General features: G+C 33.9%; 1 protein-coding gene across 1 annotated transcript; it reads left to right on the forward strand.

The window, feature by feature from the left end:
• The first annotated feature begins 525 nt into the window (after positions 1 to 525).
• GRHL3 (grainyhead like transcription factor 3) lies at positions 526 to 19,951 on the forward strand. The gene is made up of 16 exons (XM_082244297.1): positions 526 to 885; positions 7,832 to 8,018; positions 8,304 to 8,365; positions 8,523 to 8,856; positions 8,955 to 9,034; positions 9,304 to 9,457; positions 10,374 to 10,485; positions 10,652 to 10,746; positions 12,138 to 12,296; positions 12,636 to 12,711; positions 13,431 to 13,564; positions 14,108 to 14,136; positions 14,789 to 14,877; positions 16,408 to 16,493; positions 17,116 to 17,180; positions 18,919 to 19,951. Exons 1-16 carry the CDS (start codon positions 869 to 871, stop codon positions 19,031 to 19,033), a joined length of 1,794 nt encoding a protein of 597 aa, XP_082100423.1. The 5' UTR covers positions 526 to 868; the 3' UTR covers positions 19,034 to 19,951.
• Positions 19,952 to 20,276: the final 325 nt, after the last annotated feature.

Below are 20,276 nucleotides of genomic sequence, written 5' to 3' on the forward strand. Positions count from 1 at the left end.
AACCACACGCCTCCAGGGTTTATGGGATGTATGTTGATAAATACATAAATAAAAATACTAATCAATAATTCAGTATATTATATCATGACAGAATTATTAAATTATATTATCAAGTAAAATAAATGCAAATTTCACCAATAGCAGTAGTTTGCTTGCTCAGCTCATTAGGTTTTTATTACATAGAAACAATTTATATCCAAAAAATAAAAAATAAAATGTATGTGTCAGTTGAAGATGAGGTAAGGTAAATTGTATGACTTTATCAAACAAATGGGTTCATGGTACAGACTCTTTTAAAGTGATTTAATCCAAATCTTACCTGCTATACTAAATATGCTAAACAAATACAGTTGCTATATATACATTTTATTTGTTAAACCTAGATATACCGAAATTCTATACACCCTATTAATTAAATGCATTCATAGATGTCATATTCATAACTCAAGCTGTTGCTTAATCTTTTATCATTCAACCACAAGCCTTCAACAAGCAAAGACACGTTTTTAGTTTTGGCTAAGTTTCGCCTGAAGTCGCCTGAAGTCTGAGTTTCTTTAAGATTTTTTTTTTTTTTCTTCTACCTGTTTGGGGGAGGTGTTTGCTCTGCTATGGTTCATTCATATGTCTGCTCTGGCTCACGTAGGGTTAAGTGCTGCACCTGCTGAGGTGTGCCTGTCTTAAGGCACCTGTTCCATCGGCCAATCAACTTTGGAGTTATACAAAGAGCCCACCTGTCAGAAAAGATACCTGTACACAAATCCTCACACATAAATCTAAAGCATCATTCTCCAGGGGATGCCTGTGCTTAACAAGAATTAGAGGGACAACACATTTTGGAGAAGAGCCATTTACACAACTTTGAGGGAAAATGTCTAATGAACTAGAGTAAGTACTCAGCTTTACGTATACAGCTTGTGCTTTATTACAATGCCGTGCTAGAATCTAACTTGCTGAAGCTGTACTGTATTACTATACAGTAGTTATTGTTTATTTTATTTTATTTTATTTTAGTTTTTTTTTTTTTTTTTTAGTTTTATTTTTTTATTGTTTCTATCTATCTATCTATCTATCTATCTATCTATCTATCTATCTATCTATCTATCTATCTATCTATCTATCTATCTATCTATTATTTATGTATGTATGTATGTATGTATGTATGTATGTATGTATCTATCTATCTATCAATTATTTATGTATGTATGTATGTATGTATGTATGTATGTATGTATCTATCTATCTATCAATTATTTATGTATGTATGTATGTATCTATCTATCTATCTATTATGTATCTATCTATCTATCTATCTATCTATCTATCTATCTATCTATCTATCTATCTATCTATCTATCTATCTATCTATCTATCTATCTATCTATCTATCTATCTATCTATCTATCTATCCATTCTATCTATCTATCTATCTGTCTATTATTTATGTATGTATGTATGTATCTATCTATCTATCTATCTATCTATCTATCTATCTATCTATCTATCTATCTATCTATCTATCTATTATGTATGTATGTATGTATGTATGTATGTATGTATGTATGTATCTATCTATCTATCTATCTATCTATCTATCTATCTATCTATCTAGCTATCTATCTATCTGTCTGTCTATTATTTATGTATGTATGTATGTATGTATGTATGTATGTATGTATCTATCTATCTATCTATCTATCTATCTATCTATCTATCTATCTATCTATCTATCTATCTATCTGTCTGTCTATTATTTATGTATGTATGTATGTATGTATGTATCTATCTATCTATCTATCTATCTATCTATCTATCTATCTATCTATCTATCTATCTATCTATCTATCTATTATGTATGTATGTATGTATCTATCTATCTATCTAGCTATCTATCTATCTATCTATCTATTATTTATGTATGTATGTATTTATGTATCTATCTATCTATCTATCTATCTATCTATCTATCTATCTATCTATCTATCTATCTATCTATCTATCTATTATGTATGTATGTATGTATGTATGTATGTATGTATCTATCTATCTATCTATCTATCTATCTATCTATCTATCTATCTATCTATCTATCTATCTATCTATCTATCTATCATGTATGTATGTATGTATGTATGTATGTATGTATGTATCTATCTATCTATCTATCTAGCTATCTATTTAGCTGCTATCTCTCTATATTTTTAATTGTGTGTTTATTTATTTGAGAATATTTGTGTGTGTATGTATGTATGTATGTATGTATGTATGTATATAGTAGTTATCTGTTTGTATTTTTAAGTGTGTGTGTGTGTGTGTGTGTATGGGTGTGTGTTTGTGTTCATGTTTGTCTGCCTATCTAGTAGTTATCCGTCTGTATCTTTAAGTGTTTATTTATTTGTGTATATTTGTATGTATGTATGTATGTATGTATGTATGTAGTATTTATCTGTTTGTTTGTTGTTTAAGTATGTCTATCTATCTATCTATCTATCTATCTATCTATCTATCTATCTATCTATCTATCTATCTATCTATCTATCTATCTATCTATCTATCTATCTATCTATCTATCTAATATCTAGTGTCCTCAGTCTAATATTAAACTGAGAGTATAGAGGCATTTTTATTCTGAAATATACATCATTATTTACCAGTATGCTCTAACGTCTTCATCACCTAGCAATCCATATTTATATTCCAAATGTATTTTTTTTTTATCCTTTTACTTAAATTTGTAAGAATAGTCAACCTGTATACATATCATAGAATATACATTTTTCATCCTTACGTATGTATCATTAGTACTTACGTATGTAACTATAGTAGTTCTGTATTGAAGGTGTAAGATACATTTTTATTCTTATTTGTTTTATCCTTAATCTATACATTTTGAAATTCTGCAGTTTGAATACATTTTTAAGGGAATGTAAACATTAAAACTTAACAAAACAGGCAATTTTAGTGACGTCAAAAGCTATAGACATAACACTTGCATTTTAAGACCCACGGTTATTTTGATTAAAAAAAAAAAAAAAAAAAGTTTTAATGCTTTGTGGTTTAATACATGTTTTCTGTAGTTTGATCTGATCTTAATTAATTTTTTTTTGGATCTCATAAATTTGCCTTTGTCTAGTGCCAATGTTTTTAGCTTACCCAGCAATGCTATACTGTATTACCTATGGCACTGCTCAGAATGTTAGGGTCCATGCACACTGGCTTAAAACATGCCAGTGCTCTTGGCAGAAAAAAATGTTAATTTTGGGCATTTTTTGTACTAGCATTTAGCAGCGTTTAGCATTTTTTTCTGCCTGAAAACCTCTTTAAAAAACGAAGACCAGAAGGGGCTATTTTTTTCTGCCTCTAAACGCTGAGCCTAAAATATGTCTCCAAAAACGACCGAATGTGCATTGACACATAAGATAACATTAATTGCTTCTACAGGCTAAACTTTTCTAGGAGCAGCGGTTTTTTAAGCCACTATGCATGGACCCTAGAAGTATGGTACTGGTTGTATTAAAAATTGAGAGAAGGTACCTGTCCTAAACATAAGAGAGACTGATTGAAGTGAAGTGCATGTCAGATAACTCATTGCTCAATAAATGACTTTGGTTTCAAAGAATTTTTATGTGGAGCTGTATGCACTAAACTGGACATTTATTTGAATTCCAGCAATAAAACAAATCCCTGTAAAATAAAGACTGTATAATCCATCTAATTGGAGTCTCTTAAAAACATGCATGCAACTAATAAACTGTTTGGTGTGGCACTTTTAGAAAGGTATTAACTCATATCTTTCCAAAGACTTTAGCAAGTTCAATGAAAAGCCATTTTAAGACAAAACAGTTTAATGTATAACAGTTTAATTTGCTTGAGACAACTTGGCACCAAGAATACAAAAGTTGGGTGTCTTTGATTTTCGAGTTTCACTCTTGCTGTACAGTAGTTTCACTCAAAACATCTTAGAGAATATGCTGTCTGCTTATTAGCATAGGAGTTGTACTCATTTGCATAGTCAAAGTTAACTGAAAGAAAGCTGTCTTGTGGTCGTATGCTAATTATTCAAAGTGCTTTACATGTCTGGGGCCACTTTGTAAGGTCCTTTAATACTCAGTGCATATAATTATTCTTTTGTTACCCTTATTAGTGGTGGTATATTGTACCTCACACCCCATAACAGAGGATTGCAGCCATTTCAGTGTGACTGTACAATGGTTTCAAGAGTACAAGAGGCTTCTAATTGGCTTTGCTATTAAACATAGTATGTCTGAACCACACATTGAAACAGTGCCATACTCCAAACACTATTGAACTGGAAACTTAGCTCTCTTTCTAGAACTCAGTGAGGATACTGAAGGAGTCAAGAACCTTAAATCAGCCAATCATATTCTAGCAAAATTATGTGGCTATTTTTTATGCACATGACTGGGATTCCAAGGGATCTTTCTCTTGTCCTTTAATCCATAAAAACTCAATTAAAACTCCTGCATTATGAAATGGCATAAAACAAATTGGTTCTCATTGATTATTACCTAAAATCAAAATTGGGTTGATTTACAAAAACTGGAGAGTGTAAAATCTTCTGGTGCAGCTATGCATGGTAGCCAATCAGCTTCTAACTTCAGCTTGTTCAATGAAGCCTTGGCAATAAAACCTGGAAGCTTCACCAGATTTTGCACTCTCCAGTTTTAGTAAATCAACCCCATTGTGACTTAAGGTAATAATCTATGAGCACCAATATTTTGTTTAAGCCATTTCAAAATGTAGGAGTTTTTATGGATTTTTTATGGACTAAAGGACAAGAGAAAGATCCTATTGAATCCCAGTCATATGCATAAAAAAGCCATTTTAACTTCAGAGATAAAACCTTGATTACCCAAATAACCAGGTCAAAATGAGAGGGGGAGTATTTAAAGTGTCGCTATCATTTAGGCAATCATATATATTTTTTAAATGTCGTATTTTGTTACTCTTCATACTTTAGACCTTGACAGAGCATTTTGCCCTTCAAATAGAATTGTCCATAGTAAAATAAATGCATGATTCTTTTGAAGTGCCCAATGTTTTCCTGGGACCTGTGATATCCAGCAGGCATCAAAAGGACCTGCTTGCCATTGAAAACACTGCTTCTTACATGTTCTTGGTGGTTTAATTCTACTTTCCTGTTAAATTATGTGTGCAATCCTATTTTATTCAAAAAAATCTATAAACAGGACCTCTGACCTTGACTGAATTGTATATGTTTTTTGAACAGAAACTTTGTAATCGCTTAAACAAGGAAAAAATATTACCGTTGCTATTTAATGTAAAATAACCTTAGCCAAGATATATTTCCTTGTCTTCATTTTAGATTTGTACATCCACATCACATTACAATATATAGGCAGCACCTATTCCTTTGACTGCTTGGCGATATTAGTTCATGTTGCACTGAACCTGTACTAAGACAGCTAAGGGAAATTAGGTCACAAATATTGTAAGAATGCAGGCACACACTTAGATGGAACTACCATTTCGTGAGAAAAGTCACACGGGCTTCAAAATGACATTCAAGCGTAGCATGCTTGTATTATTATTATGCAATCTGGGTCACTTCTCAGTCTCCTTAGAAACCAGCCTCTGAAATAGGTAAGAGGTGTAAGGAAAAGAGAGGATGTAAGTATTTACCCCAAGCATGCTAGTAGGCAAGGTGGCCTACTCCTAAAATAGCAAAGTCAACATGGGCCATTTTTTCTGTATATTTTTTTTTGCTTTGGTTTTCATCAAGTTGACCTTTTAAAGAATCAATTTATAATCTGTTTCCTTTAATTACCTGCTTTTCAGAAGTGGAAGTTGTGGACATAAGCAGTGTGTGTATATATATATATATATATATATATATATATATATATATATATATACATATATTCTTTCCAATGAGTAATAGTTCTAAAGTATTGCTTAACTTTCTTCAAATAAAAATCTGTTTTTACCAAATGTGCACCAGTAAATGTTTGTAGAGTGTTATGCAAAATAAATCTGCAAACTGGCATAAGATCATAGTTATGTATGCCAAGAATAGATTGGCTCATCAACTAAGACAAAAGGCAAACACCCAATCCAACAAGGCATAAAACTATAATTTCTGCTAACCCACCTACACACTGTGCTACAGGTAACACACCCTTTTCATGCCTTGAGCTAGTCCATCAAACATTCACTCACTTCATTACCTTTCTTTTGTTGATACCATGTTCATGAAGGTTTCAAAATGATCTACTCTATACTCTAGTCTGTGTCTACTAGAATCAATTTTTTGTGGAAGACTATCCTCCATTTTCACAGCTCTTGTATTAACACTATTTTTTCCAGTTTGCTAAGTGTTCTCTTTTAGCAGTGAACCGCTTTTCGCTACATTTTTCGATATAAATTTGTTATATAAATTTCTATATATTTCTCAAATAAATATAAAAAAATGTAAAAAGCTGAATATGGTAGAATGTCATGGACCAGATGGGCACAGCTCATGAATAGTCCTGTACTTGAAACGCAAAATACTGCTAGTTTGGCATAAAGGAGAAAAATTAAAATTTCTACACCAATTTGGATTGTCATGAAGCAATTTTTCATATGTCTGCTGAATATTTAATTCCTTGCTTTCCGATTTTGCCATGTGTCTCTTTTCACACATAAGAAGAGAAAATCACAGTCAAATAATTGAAAGTAATATGTGATATTCATTCCTATATAATTTGCACCTTTTCCAAATGTCTGCTGATTTGGCTGCATTTCTGTATGTATTCCATTTAAAGGCCAAATAGAAGCACATTTTTAAATATTTAACTCATATTGATAAGATTAATTGTATTAAGCTGCTCAAATTCAGGTACATATCTTTAAAAAAAAAAAACTGTAAAAAGACCACAGCTTCCATTTTAAACGTTGGTATGTGTACAGAGTACATATTTATACATTGCACTGTGCTGGAGGGACTAAAAAATAGAGTTTTCCTGGAGAACAAAAGCTGCTAGTTAGGAGCGGCCAAAAGTAAAGAAATGACAGCTCAGAGTAAGCTATACAGAACAAATGAAAAGAAATGATTGAAGATAGAAGCCTAGGTATTAAAATAACACAGGCAGGTGCCTTTCCAGTTGGTTGAACCTGTAACCTTCCTGAACAAGGCTGGAAGCCGTGAGCAACATGTGTTTGCTTTGCTATGAAAGCATGGCTTGTGGTCTAATAGGAGGAGAATTAGTAACTATACAGCCTGTCACCCACATCAGCAATTGTCTTGGTTTGAAGGTGTGTGGTAACCGCACTCCCTTCTTAGGTATCCTGTTTAACTAAGGCATAAAGTCATGACAGCCAAAGACCCACTATTTTCTAGATATAGCCATATACCTTTGTGTAAAGGCCTCGTATATGTTGCATCGTGTGGACCCTTAGATTAAATCAGCACCAACCATTTGTCTCCTGTAACTTATCAGAAGCTAGAAAAAATAATAGCTAAAGTCTGCAAACAGTCTAAAACTGGTATACATTGATATAGATGATATAATAGTGTACATTGATATAGATGATATAATAGTGTACATTGATATAGATGATAAAATAGTGTACATTGATATAGATGACAAAATGTATTATTATAAATGTCACTGTTCATGAATCTTATGTTTTGCTGCTACACAAAAAAATGTTAATACATAAAATTCTGGCAAGGCAAAAAATTGAACAATTACTACTACACTATTCTAGCTGAAACTATTAAAAATCAGGCATACATTTTTTTTATCTTGGATTTCTGAACACATAATATATTTATAAATACTAATTATTATTTTTTTTTTCATTTTAGTTACAGGCCAGTCATGCTTCTCCAGAATGATGGCATCAATTTCCAGAAATATTCTTACAGCACTGATGATGAGACATGGTCCAAATACCTGGATAACCCTATGACTGCAGCTACAAAAGCTATGATGAGGGCAAATGGGGATGATGATGGTGTTACCGCATTGAGCTTTCTCTATGATTACTATAGGGCAAGTACATTCTTTGTTACCTATATTTAACAACAATGGCTTTTAAGTCCAGGGCAGACTAAAGGACACCCATGATTGAGAAAACATAGTATATGTGGCAGTACTTTCTATTTAAGTATCAGACGTGTCTATTCTACCTCTTGTCTGGTGATGTTCCTGACTCTTTTTGTTATTTTCTTACACATTAATACCAGATAACTCCTTAATAAAAGTCACAATTGTGGCTTTTTTAAACCGGCATGATATTTATATGTGATTTTAATGCTATCCTTTGTCTTGTCTTAGGTTCCAAAAGAAAAAAGAATAATTCCACCAGGGTCAACAGACCGTTGTGAACCAGTGAAAAGGTAATATTGGAAATAACATTTAGAAATGTTGGTGTGGGTGTGTGTGTCTATATTTGAATTGAACGTATTTTTGTAATTAATAATGTTTTATTAATAAAGTTTATATAATGTAATAATGTTAATAATGTATTAATAATGTTTGTATGTTCACTTTTAGACACTGCAGCGAATATGACTCAGACATTTCATCTTATGAAAGCTCAACTCACCTCATGAAATTTCTAAATGATAATCCCTCTTCTACGCAAGATTATGCAGATTCACATAAAAAGAACAGTTATTTAACACTGGACTGTCTAATAAATCCCAGTAAATTGACTTTACCAGCAAATACCAACAAATTAACCAGTGATACACATGAGGATTTCATGACCCCATCATGTGATGTGTATGAGAAGAATTCACTAAACAATCTCTTTGAACCATTACATGTAGCCCAGCAACAACAGCGTTGGCAACCAGACAGTACATTTAAAGAAGACAATCCAGAGGTAAACATCACTACCTATAGTCCACTATTGAGAATGCATGATCAATCCTTTTTAATATATTAGTCATGTTTATATATATTATATATTTTTTTCTACAGCCCCTCATATTCAATGATATTCTTAGAGGTCAGGCAGAATCCACCTGCTCCGCAGATTACCTACCTGCTGAAGCCAATTGGTAAGTATTTTGAATACAACCAGAGTTTAAATTGTAGCATTGCTTTAATACAGTGCAGACAACGAAATAGATATTTAAAAGAACATAACCTAACCATTTAATAATCACATGTGCGCCATGTGGAATTGCATTAAAGTCAAAATAAAATGGTCTGTACAAGTTTACTTGAGGGTCATATGCACTATAACTGATTGTCTTAAAAACGTAGCCTTTGTTTCTTTTAAAATTTGTCAAATATTTCAAAAACATTGTATTTATAAATTCTGCAGTGACTTTGAATATGTACTGGAATCCCCTAAAGCCATTCACGTTAAGTCCGGCGACTCTCCAATGGCATATCTCAACAAAAGTCAATTTTATCCAGTAAATCTTCGAATGGCAGATAGCAGGAAATGTTTGCAACTGTCTTCCAATAAAATTAAGGTATGTTCAACAATAACTGGTAGCATAACACGGGGAAATCTGGTTTTACAGATTTGGAAATTTTGTAGGTAATCCTGAGCATGATGAAGCCGTCTATAGATTGATGTAGTAGTACCAAAACAGGGATTTAAAGTGTTAAAGCTATATTTCTACAATAAACTAAAGGAATCAGAGCCAGCTAGGAAAATAGTGGACATTGATATATTGGACCACACAATAAACAAACTCAAAGACAAAAAGACCTTATGAACTGGAACAAATGCATTTAGTTCTGAAAGTCTAGTAAAATGACATGAGTCACTGAGAACACAAGGCTTTTTCTCCAGCGCAAACAGAATGAGTCTATAAGTGGCGTTTACATATACCGCTGTGCCTCCCCTGACAAACTGCCTTCTTTTCAGACTTTGTAAAAGCCCCATTTAAATGTCGAACTCATTTATAAAAGACTGATGAATATCTATAGATTTAATGTGTACTGAGCAGGCTGTTTCTTATTTTCCTAGTGGGATACAGCTCATAACAAATGTAGTCTCCCATAAAAAGTTTTTTCACACTAACGAGCCCATGGAAGAAGGAGAGGGCATTATTAATGTTTTATGGACTCCACCAGGGCCTGGAAGTATGCAGCATACAAAAGAATTTCTGAAAAGCATATACACTGATATTAGTTAAATTAAAATGATATATTTAATATACTTATATATATTATATTGCACAGTAAAAAAGTTGAGGGGAAAATTTGGGAAAAAGAGTACAAATGGTAGTAAAACTTGTTTGCATAAGGAGAAAGTATACAGTCCATAATGCTTTCATTGATGTTTTATTGTGCTAATTTATTCTAATTTATTATGCCCTATGTGTATATATATATATATATATATTTAAATATATATATTTTTTTAATTATTTATTGCAGAGTGTTGTAATGGTCGTCTTTGATAATGAGAAGAATCCTGAAGAGCAATTAAAACGCTGGAAACACTGGCATTCCAGACAGCCCACTGCAAAGCAAAGAGTTATTGATGTTGGTATGTTCATTTCACCTTCTCTAGCAAGACTGATTCAACATAAAGACTTAGAAAGGCTATTGTGAAATCATATAGTACTTTGTTTAGGGAATTCTAGCATTTCTATCACTTTTGCATTTCTACTGAATATGCATGTAATGGATATCAATGTCTTTCTGTCTTCCAGCCGACTACAAGGAAAACTGCAACACTGTGGAGAGCATTGAAGAAGTTGCCTATAACGCTTTGTCATTTGTATGGAATATCAATGAGGAGGCCAAGGTAATGGAGTTATCCAGTGTGCGTCCTGCTCATATCAGTTAATAAACTGTCTTCTGGAATGTTAAACACAATCAGCAATGCTTACTCTGAAAACATTTTTATTTAGTTATCTTCAAGTACATAAATGCTGACCTCTCCTGAAAATGCTAGTCGCTTGGCTGGTATGCTGACTTCAACAAATTGGGTTAACTAAGAACAAAATGTAGAAAGGGGGGTTGGGGTTAAAGGCAAATAGAATGTGCACTTTGCAACTGCAGTTAATCTCTAAAAGGCAATTTGCTCCAGAGCTTAGTAAATTAAGGGAAGCTCTGCTGACATCCATCATCCAATCGTGTGCGAGCATAAATATGATTTTTTTACATTTTTCTTGCATGTAATTGGGTATTCTTTGCAAAGTAAAGCTTCACCTCATTTACTAAGCTCTGGAGCAAATTCTTTTGCAGAGTGCAACTGCAGTCTATTTAAATTTAGTAAAACAACCCTAGGGACTTCTGTGTTATTGTGTGCACATCGGTTCTAGGTCATTTTCTTTGAAAGTATTGAACTGAAGCCAGAGGCAGCCAAGAAGACAGACAGTTCCCACCAATTTCTGATGATTTGTTTTTTCTGTTCTCATATTCAACATACTTATAATTTTATAGATATGAAGAATATGTACTCTGGGCATTTTTCCCCTTTGTGACAATTGAATAGCATTTGAAATCAGATGCGCAACAGGTACCTGATCAAATAATGTAGATAAAGAGGCTTCGCAAGTGATCACGAATGTGTAATACAAAGCTCTACCATTCTCAGATGAAACTATCGCTACCCATTTTCCCTAATCTACAAGTTTCCTCTCCAGAAATATACAGATCTGTAATTCTGTATAAACTTGGAATATACTCCAGTAGTGTGTTATAGGCTTCTAACGTACAAAAATAAAAGAGTGTCTTCAATGGAAGTAAGGCAGGTGCATACAAAAAAGTAAACACAGTTGCTTGGCAAAGAGAAAGATGAGTGAAAACGGTTTTTGATACAATCTTGGTTCCCACGTAAAACAGAAATACTTTCTGGGTGGGTTTTGAGCCTGAGGGGAAAATAAATTGTTAGGATCTCTGGGGATTATCTCCAAGGGAGGAAACAGTTGGAAGCATTGGCAGGGAGACAGGTGAATCCAGTGACAATATGTTAGTGTTTAAAATTCAGCTCCATTTAGAAACAAGACTGGACAAGTGGTGAAGTCCTCCATCCGTGAATTCATGTGCTGAAATTTGGGTATTATAACAATATTGGACCCATGTATAAAGGATCACAATATATATGTTGTAGTTTTTATTAATGTAGGAAATATTGACTAAAATTGTAACATTGTTCATTGCCTTAACATGTATTTTTCTGATTGGTTTCAGGTCTTTATTAGTATTAACTGCCTGAGCACGGATTTCTCATCTCAGAAGGGAGTAAAGGGTGTGCCTTTAAATCTCCAGATTGACACTTATGACTATGACACTGGGGTGAAGAGACTCATTCATCGGGCTGTTTGCCAGATCAAAATATTCTGTGACAAGGTATGATTATCTACAACCGAAGCATGTAACAGTCATTACATCCAGTATGATAAGCAAATAGTTAGACAGAAGTTACCTTGCAGTCTAATTCACAGGGTCTTATTAAAACAATGTGATGGAGATGAATAAAAAGTATTCTATAGGGAAAAAAATGTATATTTTCCATGGCAATTAATCAGAATTTTTCCTTGTCAAACCTCGGCTATGGGAATAATAGATGTAAACTGATTGGCTGGTATAGGCAAGAAGTATCATTTTTTTCCCTATGGCAAACCTTCATATATCAGGCTGTTGATCCTTGCATGCAATAGTAATTTTACCTGTCTATTATTTAAATAGGGTGCTGAGCGCAAGATGCGGGATGAAGAGCGCAAGCAGTTTAGAAGGAAAGGAAAGGGGCCAGACACCAGCAAAGGTAAGTTGGTAACCCAAATTGTGCTTAGGATCTTTAGAAAACATTATCCAGTGCAATACACTGGGAATTGATTTACTAAAGTTGAATGTTCACTTACAAAAGTAAATAAAGTAAAGTTATTTTTAATTAAATACCCAGTCATGTGCAGCGGAACTTAAAAAAAAAAAAAGCCTTTACATGACTGTCTGATCAAAGTGAACATTTTTTTTTCCACTAAAAATTTTTTATTGAGATAAAACATCATAAAGCATTACAAGACAACGGCTTTAGTCTGGTACAATAGCCTATTACAGATTGAAGCATCTATGGTCACAGGATAAAATAAAAACATCAAAAAACAAAACAGTAGTGAAAACTAAACGAACATGTGACAACATTCAGGGCATAGTAAAGTGAACATTTTAACCCTTGCAAAACATATACATACATAAATTATATAGTGCAAGGCACTTTTAGGTGCATTGTAGATAAAGCTAAGTGAATGTACCCGAAGCTGGGGGTAAGACATTTGGAGAAAGGTGGTGGTGGAGAGTGAGTGTGGGGAATTGAGGTTGTTATCTAGCACTACATCAATTGACTTTGTTTTATTATCTACAAATTCGTCATTTGGGAGTGAGTTTGCTACATGAAATTCGTAAAACTGACCAATGGTTAAACTCTTTTATTCTGTTGTATAAGTGTCCAAAAATAGCACTTACCTAAAGTGTCTTGCCCTACAGACATAAAAGCAGCTGCACTCCCAGGATACAGAGGATCAGACATCACATATCTAAGGCCAATGACAGATATGGAAACCCAACCAGTGTTGTTCATCCCTAACATTCACTTTTCAAATCTCCAAAGATGTGGCGTGGTAAGCATCTTGTGACAATAATATAGATATAAAAAATTTTGGCTGATCTTTTATTCCATCGCATATGCTTCCCTGTATTGTATAGTCTGATCTTTTGTTCCATTGCATACGCTCCCTTATATTGCATTAGAAAAGGCAGACCAAATAGATTTACATCAACATAAAAAGATGCAGTTAAGAAATACATAGAAAATTAGTTGTGCGGTAAAATTTGACATGGCACATTTATGTTGCTTTTAGTATTGTTGATTTTGGAATTTTGTGTCAACTAGGTCACTCTAAAGTCTTTTTGTCTTTCTATGTTGTTTTAAATGTTGACCACTTGTGTTAAACTATCTGCTGAGTAAATAGCAGGCATAGGAATTTTAACAAGATAAACACATCTTTCAGTGTAGGATTTAGCTAGCAGTGCTATGAATAAGATACAATAGCTACCATTTTAGACACAGACACCATGGAAGCACTAGAGAATGTGTTGTAAACTTCAAGTTGTTTCAGCACTGCCTTAACTATGATCTAACACTTTTTCTTTTTCTATTCTAGGTACTTTCTGCTGTTACAGATAGTGACAGGTAGGAACATCTTCCTTCTATGCCAAAATGTGTCTGAGATTCTGCACTATTACTTTTAATATTTAAATAACCATAGGCAACTGTTACTACGGATTGTCCAAAGTAACAAGGGAAATTTTAGTATCAAACTTGTGTGGGCATATTTTGACAAAATTAGCAATGGATATTATTATTCCTTTTTTAAGTTACTAATTTTATTACCTTACTGTTAATGCATACACTTTGAAAGTGGAAGGTAGGCCTTAGATGGTGCGAATTTACCAGAGGAATCCCTCCTTCCGAACAATTGTCTTCTCCAGGCGGGGGGAGGTGTAAGCGGGTGGGGGAAGCCATCCCCACCGGGAGAAGACAACAATTATCGCTAACTGTTATAGCAGCCACTTGCGATAATCACAAGCGAATCCGGCAGGCTGATTATATTCAAGGGGATTGATGCCCATTAATAGTTCAAATCTCGGCCAGTTCAGCAGATTCGAACCATGTATGGCTGGCCTAAGTCCCAAGAAGTTATACATAGAATGAAAGAATAATGCATTTGACTGGGATGGTAGATGTTGTGGTTATCTCTTCTTACTAGTAAAACAATGAATGCAATTCAATTGTATATGTAGATCTAAAATGTGATTAGGCTCATATCTTCTTCTTTTTACAGGCTAGCACTAAAAAGAAGTTGTTCGACCTTCACAGACACATTTGACACCCCTCCATCTAAGCAACAGTCTACTGCAGACCCCCAAAGAGGTATATTTTGATGCAGTTAGTATGCCTATGAAGAAATCCTTTGTGAAATCAATGAGGATGATTTAATAAAGGCATAAAGGCTGTTCACTTTGCAAAGGAATTTTTCTCTTAGTTTTGTGAAAGTGTTGAAAATTCACTTTGCAAAGAATACCCAATCATGTTCAAATAAAACATAAAAAAAAGGTAAATTCCCTTGCAAAGTGAACAGCTTTTTTTCCCTTTAGTTAATTAACCCCAATGTGTTCATATACAAAGATTGTGGTTGTTTTGGTGAAGTCTACCATCTTTCAGAAAGTGCAGAGAATAAAAATGCAGTAAATGCTAACAGTATGCCTGGGAGGAACCGACTTTGGTTTGCTTATGCATATCTAACTAAATATACAAAAACAGATACCCAGAAAGTAACCATTTTTTCTTCGGGATACAGCTTATGATTGTAATCAGTTTTTGAAAAATGAATATTTCTGTGTTACTTCAGTTTGAGGATTTTAATAATGTTAAAAATGTTTCTAGTAAATCAATTTAAAAATTAAAATCTTTGGTTAAAATTTGCATTCAATATATTTTCTGTACTTGATTTTTTTTACATGTCCACTGCCCTCTTAAATTATTTCAGTTGAAAATGCCTTCTTAAAATACATTTTGTATGCATATTTATTATTATTATAGGTACTTAAATAGCATTTTCAATTTAGCAGCACTTCACATATATATATCATACATTCACATCAGTCTCTGCCCTCAAGGAGCTTACAATCTAGGGTCCCTAACTCAGATTAATACATAGTAGGGCCATTTTAGACAGGATCTAATTAACCTACCAGCATGTCTTTGGAGTGTGTGAGCAAACTCAAGCAGGCAGAGGGAGAACATGGAAATGCCAAGCAAGTGGTGTCATAGATGGCATTCAAACTGGTGACCCTAGTGCTGGCAGGTGGAATTGCTACCCGTTTAGTCACTGTGCTATTCAACACTATTTACACAGTGACAGCAAATTTGTCCAGAAATATGAAGAACATGTCTTTTAGCATTTATCTACTTCAAGTCTATACTCATTCATATGTGTGAGCAAAGTACAGCATTACGTATGTATATAAATAAGTGCTCCGTGGGGAAGGTGCATACTGTGTGAATTTAAATTATAATCACATCCTGAACGCATTCATAATTTTAAATGACATAAAGTTGCCAACTTTCAGGAATGTACAATCTAAAAATTATTTTTAGTTTTTTCTAGATCTCAGGGAAAATATAGTCATTTTATATTATGTACATAGTCCTAGGCTTCTTACGCATGTGCATGTTTAATATGTTCATGGTAAATAAATCGGAGCAATGCACTGCTAAATTTCCATGGATTGCCAAAGCCTGCCAGTGAGCTTCTGAGCATAGTGTATTCGGACCTAGTTCTTTAGTATAGACAGTTAACTCTAGGATAGCTAGATTGATTTATAACAAGTCCTGTTTATGTGGCATGCTCTTCTACAATTTTTCATTTACTACAACTTTATTGTGTTTGGTTTATTTTAGTATTATTATATGTGCGGAGAGAAACAGAAGAGGTTTTTGATGCACTCATGTTGAAAACACCAGATCTTGTTGGATTAAAGAAAGCTGTAAGTAAAATCGTATAGATTCATATCCCCTAAACGTTTATACTTTCAGCTACCATTTCCTTCCCAAAGTTTGTTTTTAAAAGTCCACATTTCACCTTACATGTCTATCAAATAGGTAATAGTATGCCATGCCATATAATGACATCTGCTTCAGTGTTATCCATCACCCAGATAGTAGGCAATTGTGCTACAAGTTTGAAAATGACTTGTTAAGCTTTTGTTAGACTTGCCAAGCATCACAAGTTTGTTGCACAATTGCAGCAAGTCCGCATTGCCTGACTCCAGATACTTTCTTGGCAAACAATCTGCTGCAAGTTCTGGTTTAATTATGTTGTCTAGCAATAGCTTAGCAAGTCATTTTGCATTTGCAGCACAATTACTTGCTATCTGGGTAGTGTCACATAAAATGTCATTATCTCACAATCACAGTTTCATGTCACCCATATTGCGAAATATTCCTTTTCCCTATGTACTGACTTCCTGTATGGTTTTTCAAGTGATCGCTTGTTTGAGTCATTACACTAAAAACTTTTTAATAAAACCATGTTGTACATAAAAACATTCTGTCAAGCTACCTGTGTGTTATAATCTAGTAAATGAACGTGTTTCAAATATTCCACAGATCTCAGAAAAATATGGTTTATTAGAAGAAAGCATTACCAGAGTCTACAAAAAATGCAAGAGAGGGTAAGTTTTCTAAATGTTTATCCGTCCATTTGCAATGCAAATGGAAACAGCTATGACAGCTATTTGAAGGCAACATAGCACTGTACAAATACAGAAGGAAGTAAAAACAAATAAAAAGACCACAAAAGTCTAGGTTCAATCTGCTAAAATTGATTTTAATCTGATTTTCAGCGTGATTACGTAGTGCAACTTGGATGTGGTTTTCAAAGTGCTGAGTTGCATTGATTGAATGGGCACCATTGAAAACAATGTGATTTCCATTGTTATGCCATTCTGTGTGACTCATCTGAAATCGCACTGGTGTGAACGAAGCCTCAGTCATGCAATATATATATTTTTTTCTTATTTTTTACTTCTACCTTTGAAAATCTTACAGGTCTTAATGGTTTATCCAGTAATGTTAAACTTAATTTTGCCAACAATATAATCACACTGCTTCAATAGGCAAAAGTCTTTTTAAATACACAGCAAGGCAAGTAGAAACAAGTCTGAATTAATAAGAGCAATTTATAGAAAATGCAGATTTGATATGACTTTAATTTTGCCAAATGAATGATCTTCCTTTCAAAAATCAAAGGTTATGTTTGTGCCAAGTCAATGCTTCAGAATGTTTAACCCATATAAAGAAATTATCATGCGTAAAAGTACACTAACTAGGGGAATCACTTTGACCTTCCAACTGCGCTGTTCCAGTGTTCCCTAGCTAACTAAAACTGCAGCATGTTTTGAGTTTATATGGCACTTTACTACTCAAGAATACAAGAATTCAGTAACTCAAAGGTTAACTGAATAAAACCGCAATACCAGCAGATAAATCATTTGGAAAAAAATAAAAATACAAATCTGATGAAGACAGATAAAAATCAGTTCTGAACCCTCGATGACTGTAAACTGTTGAGGCAATGTTGTTACTGGCCGCTAGCCAGAGATCTCCCTCCTTTTAAGATGAAACCAAAGAATGAAACTAGTAGTTGGGTCATAGTATTACACAATAGGCTCCACAAGAAAAGTCACGCATCTGAACTGCATATTCATCACATGAAACTTACATTTCCTTCATTCATAAAGCTAAAAAGAATAGCTAAGCCCAAAACATTATATTATAATAAAATATATTAGATGGGGTCTCATTGATTAAAAACAAACATATGTTGTATGGTAATACATTAAGCTTACAATCCCTTTAATGCCTCTGAGGTTGATTTACTATGGGCTCTTTCACACGGAGCGGACCGCATTGCGATCCGCCCTGGCACTTTTTTTTTTTCACGGAGCGGATGACATTTGTGTCATCCGCTCCGTATGTCCGCATATCATCCCATCCGTTTGCGGATGATATACGGACATAATGTATGTCTATGGGCATTGCGGATGTCAGCGGATGACACCGCTGACATCCGATTTTGCATCCGTTCCGTTTTTTACACGGAACAAAAATAGGGTTCTGTTCCGTTCCAAAAAACGGAACAGAACTGAAAGGACGAAAATCAGATGTCAGCGGATAGTCATCCTCTGACATCCGCAATGCCATTGACATACATTATGTCCGTATATCATCCGCAAAAAAATAGGATGATATACGGACATGCGGAATGCCTGTGTGAAAGGGCCCTAAAGGAGTAGTAAATATTTAGGTAGTTCAGTGAAGGTAAACTTTGTTTATTTTTGATAACCAATCATGTGCAAAAGAAAGTGGAATCTACGTTCTAAAAGCCATTCTGTTTTCATTTTCCTTTAGGATTTTGGTCAATATGGACAATAATATTATTCAGCATTACAGCAACCACATGGCTTTTCTTCTGGACCTCACAAATCTAGATGGCAAAATCCAAGTTACACTAAAAGAATTATAACATTGTTTTGAATGAACAGAAAAGACTCATAAGACTAAGGGATGAGACCCTCAGTATGACAGACCTCAGAACATTGCTCAATGCTTGCACTTGTCCCAGGTGAGCAGAGCATAATATCATCAAGTATTGAGAAGACTATGCTTCTTGGGAAAACTGATATGGGACTTCTGTGTCACGGGAGACCATCACATCAGAGACTCTGTACAATTTGGATTTATTTTTATGGTATCCATAACTGGAGAATTTAAAGCTTGTGAGGATGAGTGGCTTGAAGATTACCTCTTTGCACCGTCACCAAGGATGTTATGACCCAACAGCTGATATTGCATGGAATAACTTGTCCTAAATAACTGCCAAAGGCAAATGGCAAAATGGAAGGGCAAATTATGTTCTATAATATGCAGGTATAAAGTACAATATGGTGCTTGGTGCTAAAGTACAAAATGGTACCAAAGTCCAGCAGTATGTCTTATCCACACCAATCAGAAATCCGCTTGAATTAGTCTGATTGCACTACACTGCTGAAACTATCCATTGTTGTTATAGATTACTATATATCATTGCTCTTTGCAGTATTACATAAAACCCAAAATGTGGACTTGGAGTGTTCAACCTAGGCATGATTACATAACAATGAGGTCTCTAAACCTTTGCCTCTTTTGAATATATAAGATATAATGAAGTATGTACTGTGTATGTGCATTTAAATGAGCACATACCATCTCAATTATGACTGGAAACCTTCAGTCATTCAATTACTGGGGATCAGAAATTACAAGTCCAATTAAGAATGCCAAATCCTGGTGAAAGTGGGTACACAGGCACACCTTATTGGTTTCTTGTTTCCAAACATCTATCAAGGCTTCTCACAAAAAATAGTACATTTTTGCCTAGCTGCTGAATATTCTAATAACTTTCTTTTTTTTAAATAAAAAATGGCTGCCAATTTTGAACACCCCCCCCCCCCACACCCCTTCCCACCCTCCAAATTTTAGGGAAAACATGTTACCCATACAAACATTTCCTGTTGCTGGTTTGTAGCTTTTATTGTTACTAAATATATAAATGTATATATATATATATATATATTGTTTGTTTTATGTTGTATGTTTTTTATTGTGCAGAAATGCATTTTGTCATTTCAACAACGTCTTATCACATTTCTCAGTCTTTGTACAATTTTTGTTCCAATTTTTTTTATATTGCGTAAATCTAGAAAAAGGCTAATAAAAATGCCTAGAAA

The sequence above is a fragment of the Pelophylax lessonae genome, assembly GCF_965119305.1.
Source record: "Pelophylax lessonae genome assembly, chromosome: 2".
Lineage (NCBI taxonomy): Eukaryota > Metazoa > Chordata > Amphibia > Anura > Ranidae > Pelophylax > Pelophylax lessonae.